The sequence below is a fragment of the Protomyctophum bolini genome (assembly GCF_963924005.1).
Source record: "Protomyctophum bolini genome assembly, chromosome: 16".
In the NCBI taxonomy this organism is placed as follows: domain Eukaryota; kingdom Metazoa; phylum Chordata; class Actinopteri; order Myctophiformes; family Myctophidae; genus Protomyctophum; species Protomyctophum bolini.
Genome location: NC_137877.1, coordinates 25,831,395 through 25,847,984, shown reverse-complemented (window position 1 = coordinate 25,847,984; position 16,590 = coordinate 25,831,395). Strand labels below are relative to the sequence as shown.

Below are 16,590 nucleotides of genomic sequence, written 5' to 3'. Positions count from 1 at the left end.
TGGGGGGGCAGCGGACTGACCTCATGCCTCCTAAGCCTTCACTCTTTCATGGTGAAATCAAATCCAGATTTATAAAAGGAAAAAAAAGAAAGAAATGAAAGAAAAAAAACACATTAAAAGCATGGTAAGTCAGGGTCTAATAACGGCGTGACACCTCTGTTGATCTTGGACTCAATGACATATGGCTCCATATTTGGGTACGGTTTCAGCCTGATCGAACGCCATTGACCTCCATTTTAAAATGAACGTTAATTAGAAAAACTCTTGTGACAATAAAGATCTTATCTTATCAGGATGTAATAATGATAAATCAAACAGATGAATGACTATAGAGATCATTTGAACCGATTTGCATGATATTTGGATAAAATCTTAAGGAGTAATATCAAAACAATTGTCTGAGCTGCTCAGATACTATGCCACATATAAACTCTTGTCAACTATGCTGGGGATGGGTTTAATGGCTGCTCCTAGTTGCTCCTCAATGCCCTTGAGGTTGAAACGGTCATCATAAGTGATCAGGTTGATGGCAAGACCCAAATGTCCAAAACGGCCAGATCGGCCGATGCGATGAAGGTACGTTTCCCCCAGCTTGGGAAAGTCAAAGTTTATGACAACGTTGACAGATTGAATGTCGATTCCTCTCGTGAAGAGGTCAGTACAGACAAGATTCCGGCACAGGCCATTTCGGAAGTCATGGAACACGCGATTGCGGTGCTCCTGTCTCATTTTTGAATGAATGTAGAAACATGAGTAGCCCAGCTGGGAGATCTTCTTGGCCAAGAGCTCTACTCTGTGAGAGGAGTTGCAGAAGATTATGGACTGGTTTATCTGGAGCTTGGCAAACAAAGTGTTAAGGCAGTGAACCTTTTGCTTTTCAGACACGTAGACATAATATTGAGTTACCCCTTTCAGGGTAAGCTCCTCCATCAGGTTAATCTCATACGGTTTATGCAAATGAGAATTCATAAACCTCTGCGCACTGTTGGGGAAAGTTGCAGAGTAAAGAAGGATCTGTCTCTGTTTAGGCAGGAAGCGCAAAATGTCCTCCATCATCACCACAAAGTCCTGAGACAGGAGCTTGTCTGCCTCATCCAAGATGATCATTTGCACCTGGTTGACTTTGGCCACTCCCTTCTTGATCAGGTCCAAGATCCTCCCAGGGGTGGCGATGACCACATGTATCGTTTTGTCAAGTCTCATAATGTCATCACGTAGGTTGGTTCCACCTGTGGTTGACATGATCTTCACCCCACCCATATGTTTGCTGACCTGGATACAGATTTGGCTCACCTGCAGAGCCAGTTCTCTCGTAGGCACAATGGCCAGAGCCTGTATGCAGTTTTTCGTCAGGTCAATGCGTTCAAGTAAGGGAATAAGGTAGGCTCCGCTCTTTCCTGTGCCATTCTTGGCTCTGGCCATGATGTCCCTTCCTGACAGTGCAATGGGAATGCTCTCCTCCTGGATTGGGGATGGTTCTTCCCAGCCCATCTCAAAGATTCCCATAAGAAGCTCCCTCTTTAGGCAAAGATCTTCAAAATCATTGCCTCTAGTTGCGGTCACATCTGAGGTTTTAATTCTTGTGTCCTTTGGGAGGAGTTTCAAATATTTCTTCCAGTCATCTCTAGCCTTGACGGTGTTAGCTGAGGGGGCTGGCTGGCAGCTATCATTGTTAATTATGTTGGAGCCATTTATTTGTCTTAGTTGCTGGTATTGTGGACCTCCTCTACCTCTGCCTAGTACTCCAACAGGCTTAACGGTATGCTGACCATTCTGATTGGTCAAGCTCCAATTAACTGGGTTCTCAGTTCTGGCATTTACACAACGCATCTCCTCTAAAAGTGAGTTCAGTCCTCGGGAATACACAAGCTTCGACGAATGACCTTCCCTTTGGTAACAATTATCCAAAAGCAATGTATTTATTGTGTTTATTTCACTAATAGTTTTCAAGTACTGGCCAACCACCTAAATAAACAGTCTTGTTTAGTTTAAAGCCACCTTGTATTTCTTTCAGGTTGTTGTTTTTTACCCTCTGACTGCTGGAGTGTGCATTTAACTTTGTGAAGTTTATCAAGTTCAGTGCAATTTCTTTTGCTGACTTCAAAGAGGTCTGTGGAACAAAACTTAACTTATGACTATATCATCAATGATGTCACATGTTAACATCATTGCTGATGTCACTAAGGCCAAACCAACTGCAGGGAATCTTATTATCTCTGTCAGGCCGACAGTGGCTAAAACTGGATAAAACATTATGGCGGAATGGCGTGTGTCCTATGTGGATCTCAGATGTCATGTGGCCAGCCTGTGAGGTCAGTCGACTATGATTGCGAACGCAGTGAGCACTTACTATGAGACCTAGCAGATCATGTCTGTCTGTCTGTCTGTGTGTGTGTGTGTCCGTGTGTCCCCCCTTTGTGCCCATATATGGAGCTGAGTGATGTGTCTGTCTGTCCCGCTTTTGTGCCCATATATGGAGCTGAGTGATTTGTGTCACCATGACTCAGCCATAACCATATTAGGAGTCCCCAAAGCAGCTATACGTCCAAAACCCAAATATGTACGAGCTGCGTTCGCTTCCCGCGTTTGCGCGTCTTACTGGTGTATGTGAGTATGACTCAAACCTTTGCAATGTTTCAGCACAATCAGAGCTCCACTCACTTTCATTATGAAAAGTCAAATTATATATAAAACATGGACCTACAGGATCAAAGGTTTCAAGGCATACAAAGGTGGGTTTTGTGGATTGGTATCTGGTAGGCATCTTGGTTTATTTAATATTTAGTTCTGCTAGTGGAAGAAGTAGTATAAATACATTAAGCCTGGTGCATGTTGCGTTGTTAATCCTCTTGGCAGACAAATCATATCAAATTGTAATGAACTGTACTTTACTGTGCTTAATCAATCAAAACCAATTAAGGAGTAAGTCTTGCGGAAATTCAGTCGCAGAGAAAGTTTTAACGAAAAATTAATAAATGCTTAATAATTCGGTGATCCTTAAACAGATATTTTCGAGTTTCATATTTGTTTGTCATTAATCAGTCATTTGGAGTGCTTTGGCAGCCGTTTCACCATACATTCATGGCATAAAGACCACATGAAGACAATTCTTTACACAAGAACAGTTCTGAATTTAGTCTTCTTTTCCAATGTAGGTGGGATATTTCTTATCCAGAGCTAAATGATCCAGGCTGAAGAAAATGTCTTTCTTTCTTTCGATGGGACAAATAATGCACATTAATACACTGTTTCTGAAAATCACACACGCGAAGTGAGGGGCTCTCTTATTATCATATTCATACATCATCTCATTCCAGCCATTCACAATTAACGTCCTCACTTTTGTCTTCAATGTTTGTGTTTACACAAATACCCCAAACTGGCCATTCATTGTCAATGGCATTCAATGTTTGTGTTTGCACAAACACTCAAAACTGGCCATTCATTGTCAATGCTCAATGGCCTGTATAGCAATGTATGGCAATGTATTCAAACAAGATTATGTTGCTATATCCTACTGTACATAGCAACAAAAAGGCAAAAATTGGTTTCCCGTCTTGTATGGTAAAATCAGACCTGTCTGAAGTAAGTGGTGCAACAGCGCCCCTCTATTGTGTACGTGTACACGTACACAGAGAGACACGTACACAGAGAGACAGACATGTTATGGATAATTATCATCGCAGAGATGTTACTGAACATGATTAATACGTAACTTGATACAATAAAAATAATGCTCAAATAATTTTCTGAAAACATGCTCTACCAAACGGGTAGTGCAAGTTCAGTTTTCTTGCACGGTAAAATGATTTAATCTCCATCTGTTTAAACAGAAAGAAAGATCTATAGACCACCCATTCTTGAGATAAGGGACAAAACTTTTTTCAAACTGGATTTTTTTTTTTTTTAAGATACATTCAAATCAAATAGATGTATTTGTAGACACAGGTCTCAACTACCAATCTTGAGAAGGAACAGGTTTTTCGCATAACATTTCTTTCTAAAATTGGACATTTATGCACTTAATACCTGATTCATGTCAACTCCGTCAGACACACTAAAATCCCTTTTAATTGAATTTTATCATTTCAACAATAATATAAAGTCCTCAGTTATCTTATAATGGCTTTCAGTAATCAAGTTAAGTAATACAAATCTTTTAATATTATTTTGTTCCAATATCACACTATTATGAAATATCCAATTTCTCAAAACCGTCATTTCAACCTTTATTTTCAATATTATAACATGAAAACCATGTAAAAAAAAAAAAAATCATCATTACGTATCATTTCAGTTGGTGTTTCAATACATAAGCACAAAAGATTTGACAGCGAATTTTCTATTTCTTTGGAAATTAACAAAAACATCACGGGACGAACGTCTGACGGAGTTGACGAACATCTGACGGAGTTGACAAGTTTAACTGATTTAGGTTCTAGACCACCTAGGATCTTGATTCTGGTGACTAATCCCACATTTTCAAGGATGAGGAATACAGTGGTACTATTTAGATTTGCCCTGTGAACATGGCAGCCATTTTTCAAAATGGCCGCCAACTTTCTGTTATTTCCCAATTACTCAAGTTCTACACCACCTAGGATCTTGATTCTGGTGACTAATCATACATTTTCAAGGATGTGGGATACATTGGTACTATTTAGATTTGTCCTGTGACCATGGTAGACATTTTTCAAAATGGCCGCCAACTTTCTGTTATTTCCCAATAACTCAAGTTCTACACCACCTAGGATCTTGATTCTGGTGACTAATCATACATTTTAAAGGGTGAGGAATACAGTTGTACTATTTAGATTTATCCTGTGACCATGGATGGTAGACCTTTTCAAAAATGGTGGACCTGCTATTATTTTACCAATTTACTCAGGGAATATTATCAGAATAATATAAAATCTGTGAATACATTTCTTACCAAGAATCTTCTTCACCAATGTTTGTAAAGGTGTCTACTAACATATCCCACATTGGTTTCTATTTGACCACCCTAGGGGCATGTTTGACAGCTGCTGAAAGTTGGGTACCATCAACAACCAATATAAGGCTAAATGTTCTAAATTTCATTATGCTTTAAGTAGCATGTGGCATGTCAAACTAGGGGCTTTTCATGATTCTGGATCCATTCCAAGCATTAGTTTTGCACAAAAAACACTACGTTGGCTAAAAACGGCCATAGCCATCATCACAGATGTGATGAGGTCAGCACATGTCGGCACATTTGGGCAAGTGGCTATGGCCAAACTAGGGGGTCTATGGCCAAACTAGGGGTCAAACTCCTTGGGCTAAATTCGGTGAGGTGAACAGTGAGCAGTGAACAGTGAGCGAAAGACTGAAGACAGAAGATTTGGCTTCAGGACCATCAGGCAGGATGTGCAGACACTGAAGGCATCAGTGTCTTTCTCTGTGTCCCCAGCATGTCAACCAAAGCAATGTTACCAAATCAAAGGAGCCTTCACCTCATGTCACCTGGGGCTGGGTGAGCAATCGTATCCTGTATCTAAACTCACAACTAAATACAGACACTTGGCCAGACTGCCGTTTGAAAGGGTCAAACCCCTCATCCTGATTGGGGAAGACCACCCCACCTAATCACACCAACCGAACAAGTGAGGTTGGGGCCTCCAGGTGGGCCAGCAGCCATCTGCACAAGACTGGGCTGGACCCTGCAGGGAAGCAATCTCCAGCCAAGACAATGTAAGTTGACTATAACAGAGCCCCAGAACACAGAGCTCAGGAGAAGGATGGAGAAACACTGGCAGGAGGCCACCAAGATACAATGCCCCAGAGACCCAGAGTGTGCCACCACTGGCAGTAAGGAGATCAACTGCTGCAGCAAAGATGTCATGAAAGGCAAGTCTCCACCAAAAAAAACCCTGAACCTAATCGGGGTGTCAAGAGACCAAAGTTTCTCCCCCACAGTTCCCTGCAGTGGCCAGTGAAGTCAAACTGTGCATCTGTACCTGAAAGGGGCAAGTCAAAGGCCAGAAAGCCCACCTCCTTTTAATGTCCTGTCAGTAGAAACTCAACCTGCACCTTAAATAAGCCCTTACCTCTCCCAGAGAAAGTTCATCCTTGAAAATGTAATGATTAGTCGCCAGAATCAAGATCCTTGGTGGTCTAAAACTTGAGTTATTGGTAAAATAACAGCAGGTTGGTGGTCATTTTGAAAAACAATGGCTGCCATGGTCACAGGACAAATCTAAATAGTACCACTGTATTTCTCATCTTTTAAAATGTATGATTAGTCGCCAAAATCAAGATCCTAGGTGGTCTAAAACTTGAGTTATTGTAAAATAACAGCAGGTGGCGGCCATTTTGAAAAAAAAAAGGCTGCTATGGTCACAGGACAATTACCAATGTACCCCACATCCTTGAAAATGTATGATTAGTCACCAGAATCAAGATCCTAGGTGGTGTAGAACTTGAGTTATTGTAAAATAACATCAGGTGGCGGCTCTTTTGTAATATGGCTGCCATGGTCACCACGAGACAAATCTGTGATGGCCCCATAGCCAAAAATGTTCCTTAAGGCATGCTCTAACTGTGTGCCAAATTAGAATACTGCCCATTATTCAAAAACAATAATTTTATTGTTTTAGGAACACTTTTGTCAACTCCGTCAGATACACGTCAACTCCGTCAGACACAAAATCTGACGGAGTTGACGTCTGACGGAGTTGACAAAATGGCATTTGTTTTCATCTTAACCCTCTTTAGTACAATGTAGCCATTTTGTTTTTGCTTAATTTTGTTAGCTAAACCTAACCCCTAAACTAAAATAATAAACATTATTTTGGAATTCTTAACAAAGATCATAAAAATGTGCTGACGGAGTTGACATGTAAAAGCTGTGACCACATTGTTATCAACATTGTTTGTTTAAAATATCAAACAATTGAATGCTTGTCAGACCAGGTACTCCACTGTTGCAACAAATATAAATGGGACTTGGAAAAAGAGTCTTCAGGCTAAATCTGTCGACAATATTTTCTGATTAATTTAAGACTTTTAAAAAAACCTGACGGAGTTGACGGAGACGTGGGACGAACATTTGATATGAGATATTTAATAGAAAATATAAATTAAAATTAACTGTGTATATTATTTGCTATGTTGTTGACAATCTACTTTAATTTAGTATGTATATTTATGTGATTGTGACCGTATTAGACACTTTTTTGGCAGTTTGAAATTGTGGCCACTTGCTGGGGACAGGCTAAATACAGGCCTTTTTGGGTACAGGGCCTGCTTTTAACTAATTCAGATGGAATATGAAAACAATTATAATGAAATTAAGGGCATAATAATACACAACTGTATTACACTTAACTTTGCAAGTGCTTTTATTTTTATTAATTAATTTATTTTTTACATAAAATAAGGCTCTTATGTGTGGGACATGTTTTTTCCACTTTTGTCCCTCATCTCAAGAATGAGTGAGGTAATAGCAATAGCGGATGTTCAAAAGTTTTTATTTTGTAAAATAAAATAAACCCAGGCTTGTTTCCATTCCATGCCAGCTTGGAAAATCAACAATGGCAAAGAAAGTGGAAATGTAAGTTTGGAACTGAAGACTGAAGAGAGGGGGGAGGAATTATACAAAGCAGGGTGATACTGATGACATCACGTGTACGACCAAATCAGTTAAGACGTTCCTGAGAGCAATTTCCATAAAAGCCCCTATATATGATGAGAAAGACTGATTGTTCAAAAGTGCGTATTTGTGGGGATAGAAAACACATAAGGGAGGCCATTTTTTAAAGATGATTAGGTCCTTTAATGTTTGTTTGTTTGTTTGTTTAGAGTACTTATGGCGTAAATTGTTTGCCAGCCAAGTCTATGGACTTGTTTTCGATATGTAAATGAGGTGAGCTGTTTTTTAAAACATTTAAATAATGACTTCTTTGCTGTGGCCTCACGCAAACACACCGTTTGCTGCAGAGGTAATACAAACTCAGCTGCTCACGACTGCTCTGATAGACTGGAGTTCTTATCAGTGGGCTGGTCCTTCCACATGGGTTCCAGAATGTGTTCAGGAATCTTCTCCATAGCCGTCTTGGAGACCTCCATGGCAACGCCTTCTGGTAGATTCCTCTGGATGTATTCGAGGTAAACTCGCGCTGTGGAGCCCATTACATGAGACAGCTTGATGCAGCGGAAATGTGTCCTCATCTCATACTGGACCCTGTGCTTCTTGAAGATGTGGATCGACTTCAAAAGGGTAAGCCTCTCAATGTTCTTGGGAGGTTCGAAAACCTCGCGGAGAGTGACGCCAAGCTCCTTGGCTGCCAGCGTAGCAAAGAACTCGTAGCTGTCCAAGACAGACAGCCCTGTCGTGGCCTTTCACCGACACGGACACCGTTTGGAACAGAGAGTCGGGCTCTTCTGTGACTGTGATCGACGACGGAGTCGGCCAAGGTGCAATCCCAGAATGGAAGGTTGCCGAGGGTCGATGCGGTCGCCGGGTTATACACCTCCGATTATCCCCGCAATTGCTCAGGCCTCTAGTTCTCAAAGTTGACGTTCCTGCAAAAATCCTTGATAAAGAGCAAATCTGCCGACTGACAGACATGATGTATTTTATTGTTTATACGTAGGATGAAAGGCATGTCAGTGTCCACACGGCTCTGGGAACCTTCCAGTAGACTAGACGCGCCTTCGGCTGATGGAGATTTCGGTTCCACCAGATCCCGCTCCGGATTTGAGATTTGGTGTGACTCTACAAAGTGACATATGCAGAGATAAAATGATCATCCAGGAACCCCCAAATGTGAAGAGAATTGACATACAGTACTCAAGTCTGACATCATATACTCTCGTGGAACCCCATATATGGACATAACTGTCCTATTCATCCAGACGCCCCCCATATATGGAGATGTGACATACTCAAGCCTGACATCATATAGGCCTACTCTCCAACCCCATATAACAGTTTAGCCAATAAAAGCCAACCTGTTTTACAGTTTTGGTGAAGTTGAACTCTCATCACCAGGTATACGGACCGTTATCCAACACTATGATCCAAACGGATTTCATGTGCATCTTTCCCTAGAACCTTTTGTCTGTCTGTAAAGAAATACACAGTATTGTCAATATATTATTGTCAACATGTGTGTGAGTGAAATAACATTTCCATATTATTTAATTACAATAGTCATAACTCATAATTAGAAAACGTACCCTCCTCTGTTCGGAACCGAAGCTCTGCGATTCCCTGTAGCTCGTCATATTCGACTCGACAGTCGCCACCGTTGGATTTCTTACTTTGGAAGTATTTCACTACTTTGTTTCTCAGTTTGGGGATTTTATTTTCTTCGAACTCGGCTAGCAACACGTACGCGTATGCGTTGTCGGCCATGGCTGTCCAAAAATAAATGAAGTGGGACGCTTAGTAGTTAGTTTCACTTTTATTTCGCTCGAAATGACTGTGATTTTAGCCGATCTACAAGCTGACCGCGCGTAGCGACCGCAGCGCGCTGTGAGCTTGTAGGTCGGCTATTTTCGGTGAGCAACACCCTCGTACGACGAGTTATAAACCAGGCGTTTACGATAGCCTTTATTGTTCCAATGTACTAGGCCATCAGGGTTATCCATCTGATTCTGGCCTCTCTGTCTGTTCACAATCACATGGAGACGAGATAAGACGGTGAAGTGGAATTATAAAACAGATAAAATGCACTTTATCAGCGCTTGGTTGGTAAATATTTGCCTGAGTGATATGAAACTATCATGACGCAATATTGTCCACCCTGTTTTACGCACTTGCTCCATTTGCAACGTTAACGTGACAACGTCCACTACATAAACCTTCCGATTTCAAATATAAAGTGCCCACCCCCAGGCCACGGATTTTAGAATTTTGGTATTAGCACGCGTGCCTTCCGTAATTTTCAATAAAAAACATTTGAATCCGTTCGCCGGCCACTTGCTCATTTTTTTCACCATTCTTTCAACTACGCGACCCTATCGGTTGCGAGGTGTATTGCACTAAAATGCAATATAACTTTTTGAGGAAATGGCCACCGATCGGATCAAATCATTTTTTTATTGAACAATACGGCAGGTACGGGTGCTAATACACACCCGAGAATAATTGTAACATCCGTGGCTCTGGTGTGCGCACTTTATATTTTGAATCTGAACGTTTATGTAGACGTTGTAAATGGAGTAAGTGCGTAAAACAGATTGAAGTTCCGCCATGAATCTTGTGAACCATGGCTACCTGGGTGACCACTGGTGAGGGCGTGTCATCTGAGTCATCTCAGTAGTTTCGTTTTCGCGTTTATTCGGGAGTCGGACTCGGGACAACCAGGGAGCTGCTGCTGGGGAACTCGGATGGGTGGTAAGTGCAAGCAAATCGTTACTATGAATTATTGTAAAGCACGACGGTAAGCACGATTGTAAAGCACAAACTCTGTTAATGTGGGCTTAAACGTCGATCGTTTACAGTCTGAACTTTGGAGTTGAATTCTTTCTTTGTTTACACACACGAACATCCTGTAGTGTACGTAGTTACTGTTATTGAATGCCCCGTTTATGTGCACATTACAGAAAGAGTTGTGGCACTCAACTCGGAGTCGGAATTGGCAAGTCGATTTGGGAAAACTGTGGGGACTGGGTAGATCTGCACTGGACTGTAGTTATAAGTTGAAATTGAAAACATGCAGTCACCATGATGCATTGTTTTTGCTACTAGCTACTCGCCTCAGATGCGGTCTCTGGCGCCATCTACTGGCGTAACAAGGTACCATGTAGCTGCAATCAATTCTTGCCAGTTGCCACTACTGCTATAAAAAGATAAACTTAAAACAATTAATAATTTAGCGTTATGTAGGGCAGGCTACTCCTTATGTTTTAGAATTTGATTGTAATTATAAAAAATAAAATAAAAACTCAACTGTGAACCAAACACAGTAGAGTGTACAGTACAGTGTTAAGAGGATGCTTTTTGTGGATGTGTTTTGAGGTCAACCATACATCATACTGTACATTTTCATATTTCTGATTACCTTATTGATCCATTTCTCCATAGATTGATTGCCTGGATGAAGCCATGGCCAGCCAATTAGATGTACAGCTTCATGGAGACTCAATTAGCATTGTGAAAAAATATGGACCGGTTCTGAGAGATATAGTCCAAAGCAAATTTGGATGTAATGCTGAATTCTATGGTGTGGGTTCAGGCAATAGGAAACCAACCGTGGTCCCTGAGAAGAAGTTTTCTGTTGAGCTGCACAAGGGCCTGAAGGTGTCTGTATGGAAAGCTGATCTCACCAACTTCCGAGTGGATGCTGTGGTCAATGCCGCTAATGACCAACTTCAACATTATGGTGGCCTTGCGCTTGCACTGTCCAGAGCTGGTGGCCCAGTGATCCAGCAAGAGAGTGATAAATACATTCAACAGAATGGTAAATTGCAAACAGGTGACGCAGTTGTCACTAATGCTGGTGGAGCCCTGCCATGCAAAAAGATAATTCATGCCGTGGGCCCATGTCTACCAGCACATCCAACTGATGCCATGGTTTCTCAGGCTGAGCCCAAACTGGCAAAGGCAGTGAAGAGCATCCTTAATCAAGTGGAGAAACATGGTCTGCAATCTGTGGCGATTCCTGCTCTGAGTTCTGGCCTGTTCAACTTCCCCCTGCACCGATGTGCAGACGTAATAGTGTCAACACTGAAAGAATACCATGACAAGACATATCAAACGAAATATCCACTACGTGAGATCCACCTGGTGAACCATGACGATCCTTCTGTCTGTGAAATGCACAGAGCCTGTCAGAACCTTGCCTCCACCACAACTAAATCATACAGCCACGCAGCTGGGAGTCATGGGAAGGGTGCCTCCAACGCCTCAACAACCACTATTCAAGTTAACAATATCAGAATGACCCTGAAGAAGGGTAAAATTGAGGAACAGCAGGTAAGAATTGTATAGGAAGGCAGTTATATTCTATAATGAATATGAACTGTAAATGCATGAAACAAGCATCAACTAATATTGGTGTGGAAGTTTGAGTTTTCCTTTGATATGATGATTTAGTTGAGAACTTGTAGTCAAGTGATATTTTCTTTTGGTTAAAATAAGCGTTAAATAAAGTAATAAGAGTGTTTAGTAACAGGGGTTTCCCCTTCTCTTTACAGGTTTTTAGTAAACTGGGTTGTATCCAATTAGGAGAACTCATACAGGATACAGTAAAAGTTATATTGGAATTGATGGAAAAACAAAAATAAATGAAACAAGCAGGCAAAATTGGATCTGGACACCTATAAAATCGAAGCTACTCTCTCCTGATTAGGATGAAATTGGCAACCCATCTGCATTTTTCCCCTTCTCTTTATTAAAGAGCTAGAGAGACCGCATAGCACTATTACTATCTGTTTTTTAACGAAACTTCTTTTAACCAAAAAATATCACTTTCAATACCTTTTAAAGAGAATCGTCGGCCTGGGCCGTGGCTCAGTGGTCCAGGCACCCTGGCTGGTAGCCCAGTCAGGCCGTGTGACGTGGGTTCGACTCCCGATCTGCATGTCGTCCCCTCCCCATCTCTCCCCATTTCCTGTCTCCCTCTATAAAAAACATAAAATAAAGGCGAAAGCCACAAACATTTACAAGAGGATGACGTTTTTAATAATTCCTCTATTTGTTTTGTCTTCTTTCAGACGGATGTGATCGTGAACACTACTTCAAAATCGCTCAAGCTGTCAGAGGGTCAGATCTCCAACGCTATTTTGCAAAAAGCTGGTCACAAAATGCAAAATGAAATTGAGAAATATAGAAACTCTCACCAGAAATATGTCATGGTGACACAAGCATACAAGCTACATTGTAAAGAGGTGTATCACACATTGTGTGCTAATAGTCACCAAGAATCAGCACAACAGGTACAGCATGAGTGAACATTTCTTTCAGATTATCGCAACTGGCATTTCACATAACATCACATTACTGTGTGCATCATGGCATATATGATTGTCTCCTTGTTTATTAATATAAACTCCATTTCAGATTCTTTCCCAAGCAATATGGGAATGCTTGTCCCAGGCAGCCTCAAAGTCCCACAGATCAATCGCCTTCCCAGCCATTGGTACTGGTATGCTGGGATTCCTTAGTATTGAGGTCGCCACGATCATGACAGATATAATGGAGAAATTTGCCCATAAACACCAACAAGTTATCATGGACATTGACATTGTCATTTTTCCTTCTGACAATGACACATTTAAGGTACGAAGTGTGTTGCCAATATCTGCAGTTAATGGCAAATTGTTCCTTATGAATAATTCAAAAGAATTTGTATGATATTTTTTTAAACGGTCACTAAAGCAATTAACAATAAAAGCTAAGGATGCCATGATGATAATACAGGGTTAAACAGAGCGATATTAAATGCCATTCCATTTAATTGTAAAATATCTACTAGAAAATATATAACCCTCTTTCTAGGCTTTTGAGAATCAGTTGAGATCTCTCCAAGGCAGGACATCTGCTTCTCCCTCTAGCTCTTCACAAGGTAAGAACAAGATTCATTTTTGTTATGTCCTCTTTTTGATTTTATTTCAATTTTGTCTAGTTCTTTTTGTGGGATCACTTCACCACTTTTCAACCTATCTTCATATAATAGGACATAGGTCCTCACTAATAATCATGATAAAATGGCGCAATTTTTTTCTACTCTGTCTGTGTCTCATAGGAGGGCTGTGGGCAGTTCAGAAACTGTCTTCCAGTGACATCATCGATGGGGAATACAAGCTAATAAAAACTGCAGGCTTTCTAGTCCTGAAAAGTTGCAATGTGAAAATGGAAGCCATAACTTCTCACAATAATGAAAATCTAAACATTTTTGTTTAAAAAATAATCTGCCTAATGATGATGTCACTGGAAGACGGTTTCTAAACTGCCCACAGCCCTCCTATGAGACAGACTGAGTAGAAAAAAGTCGTGCCATTGTATCATGATTATTAGTGAGGACCTATTATATGAAGATAGGTTGAAAAGTGGTGAAGTGGTCCTTTAATACTTGTCAGCTTTGTTGCTTCTACTGTTTTGATCACTTTCACCTTTTCACATCTTTCTTGTAAACCTGAAAATGTCAATAAAGAGATGCAGGGGGGGCGGCCGGGCGGGGGATCATATTGTGCCATATTCCATATTGGAAAATAAATAACAATTCCAACATGCAAAAATAATTGTCTTTCTCATACATGCTTTTTTATTAGGATTTGAGCACAACAATGTCAGTCAGGCACATCCAAGTGTGACTCCCAATCCACGGATCAGACTGACCAATGCATCTGATGAAGCGACACAGGAAGCCAAAGAATGGCTGGAACTCCTTCTCTTCTATTCCTCTGGCTCTATCGTTGTGTACAACAACTTCCTCCAGTACTTTGGGGAGCAGGAATTCCAACAGTTGCACCGTGAAGCCAAACAAGGTGTCTCTATTGAGGAGTTCTTTGACAACGGTTGTGCTGGCGTAATAGTAAAAGGGGAATCAATTGAAGATATCAGAGTTGTTGCGTTGCAAGTGGAAGCCATGCTCTGCAAAGTCCAGAAGGACTTTGTCGACGAGGAAGTTGACTTGATGACCCTGACGGCCTCTCCCAAGGTGTCCTATGAAAGAAAGTCATGTGAGAAGTCCGGTCAGGACTTCTGTGACAGAGATAATGAGATGCGCTCTTGTGGGCTGAAAGTGGTCGGGGTAAGAGAGAAGTCAACAAAACATGTTTGTCAGTCTGTATATCATTCCAAATGGACCACCACCATTTAAAAAAAAATAACATAATACTCCACCAAAGATATATTTAATTGATTTACAGTGTAAACAAAATTGCCTGACCAAAAGTTTTATATATATTTTTAATTATATGATGCCGTTAGGTTGACCGAGTGGAGAACTGCGCTCTGAAGGAGCTCTTTGACCTGAAGCGAAAACAGCTACAGTCTACAAACGCTCCTCAACGAATGTACCAACGCATACGCGTGCAGTTCTGCAATATGGTCAGCCATGTTGGATTCCAGAGGGAGTATGCACCACCCGATGGTATGTTAATGAATATTTTACAAAATATGTAACATAGGTGACATAATAATGATCTTCTAATAACAGTAATGGAATGTGTTGTTTGTAATCAGTGATGCAAATAGGTTTTCAATGTAATGGGTCCCGGGACCCAGGGGTGGTCTTTTAGATGGGTCCCAGGGACATTTTACGACTCCTACTTCACCAACGTTAGAATACAGTACTGAGTGCAGTATTGCATCCCAGGACCCCCGGAGGGTGATATGATTGCGTCCTTTCTCAAATTAGTGGGCTATTTGCATTACTGAAGGATGGATAAAAAGATGGGGTACAAATAAAAATACAAATTATTCCATGCACAGACCCACGGTATGGAGATGGCATTTACTTCACTGGCAAAGTGGATGAGGCCATGAAAGTGTGGAAAAGCATGGAAGAGAATCTGTATCTGTACTTTGTGGAGGCCCAGGTGCTGACGGGGAACTCCATCCTTGGTGAACCAGGTTTGATTGTGCCACCTCCTATCGGAGATGATCCACTCTGTCGCTACGACAGTCTACATGGAGGAATGGATATATCTGTCATTTTCAATGGTCACCAAGCTTTGCCAGAGTACATTATCATCTGCAAACTTCTCAGTAACTAAGGAAGAGAATATGTTGGGGATTTATTTCCCCCCCTTTCTTTCGTTAAATGATTAATAATAATCAGATTTCTGTGATCTTGTACTATGTTTCTGTCTGAGGTAGTGATAATTAGATCATCTTTCTGGTTTCTGGCTAAGCATCCTATCTTGAGGAGCCACTGGAGGAAAGGCACTACGTTATATCTTTTATAACCTTGTTATATACACTTATTGTGGGTTTGATTTAGAAGATTGTCCTTGTATGCTGTACAACTAAATTCTTATTAATATGTAAAATCTAGTGATTCATTATTACTCTGTGATAAATAATGCAAATTCCAAGTTTTCTCCATATAAGTGCCTTCAGAGAAAATGTCCAATACCTATTTCCTGAAATAGAAGTGATTTTGGTTTGTTTTTGTTAAGAGTATGACATACTGGGAGTAACAACATAATTTATGCAAGACAATGACTACATTTGTTGTAACAAGTAACAACTGACAATGGCCATGTGTGTACCAGACTGAGTAGTGAAACTGTGAGACACTGAAATCAAAAATAAAACCGGATTGCTGTTTGAATAGTGTCAGGTTTGCTCTTTGTGTAAAGAATGTAGAATAACCAGTCTAAAGGGAATGCAGTGACATCATAACACGGTATTATACTACAATCATTTCAGACGCATCATCACAACTACAAAAAAACCTAGTTTATCCATTAACGCTCAAGGGTGTCAATGAGTGGACTGAAAATGGTTTATCTTATTTAAAATACATGCACTAAACTGGTATTGCAGTCAGATATTTACGCATTGTGATTTGTGAAAAGCTATCAACTGGTCATTGAAGTAATCTGATCTGAGTTCTGTATACCTTTAATAAAATATTTGAAGGTCAACATTATTACAAACAATGTATAATA

General features: G+C 40.7%; 2 protein-coding genes and 1 pseudogene across 4 annotated transcripts; 1 reads left to right on the top strand and 2 right to left on the bottom strand.

Moving 5' to 3' along the window:
* Positions 1–414: 414 nt before the first annotated feature.
* Positions 415–1,506, bottom strand: LOC308330582 (putative ATP-dependent RNA helicase ddx6; the record flags this gene model as incomplete). Its single annotated transcript, XM_080785510.1, has 1 exon — positions 415–1,506. The coding sequence occupies one exon, from the start codon at positions 1,504–1,506 to the stop codon at positions 415–417; it is 1,092 nt and encodes a 363-aa protein (XP_080641636.1).
* A 6,474-nt stretch (positions 1,507–7,980) lies between these two features.
* On the bottom strand, positions 7,981–9,379 carry LOC308330887 (small ribosomal subunit protein uS10m-like; annotated as a pseudogene). Its single transcript has 2 exons — positions 9,202–9,379; positions 7,981–8,544 (listed from the first exon to the last, which is right to left on the bottom strand). The product of its transcript is annotated as a small ribosomal subunit protein uS10m-like (transcript).
* A 914-nt stretch (positions 9,380–10,293) lies between these two features.
* Positions 10,294–16,250, top strand: parp9 (poly(ADP-ribose) polymerase family member 9). Of its 2 annotated transcripts, none has more exons than XM_080785009.1 (8): positions 10,294–10,363; positions 11,054–11,944; positions 12,685–12,906; positions 13,031–13,249; positions 13,469–13,535; positions 14,242–14,723; positions 14,903–15,065; positions 15,407–16,250. In XM_080785009.1, exons 2-8 carry the CDS (start codon positions 11,075–11,077, stop codon positions 15,688–15,690), a joined length of 2,307 nt encoding a protein of 768 aa, XP_080641135.1. In that variant the 5' UTR covers positions 10,294–10,363; positions 11,054–11,074; the 3' UTR covers positions 15,691–16,250. The 2 variants fall into 2 exon arrangements, with proteins under 2 accessions (XP_080641135.1, XP_080641136.1); XM_080785010.1 differs by lacking the exon at positions 10,294–10,363 and adding an exon at positions 10,723–10,765.
* Positions 16,251–16,590: the final 340 nt, after the last annotated feature.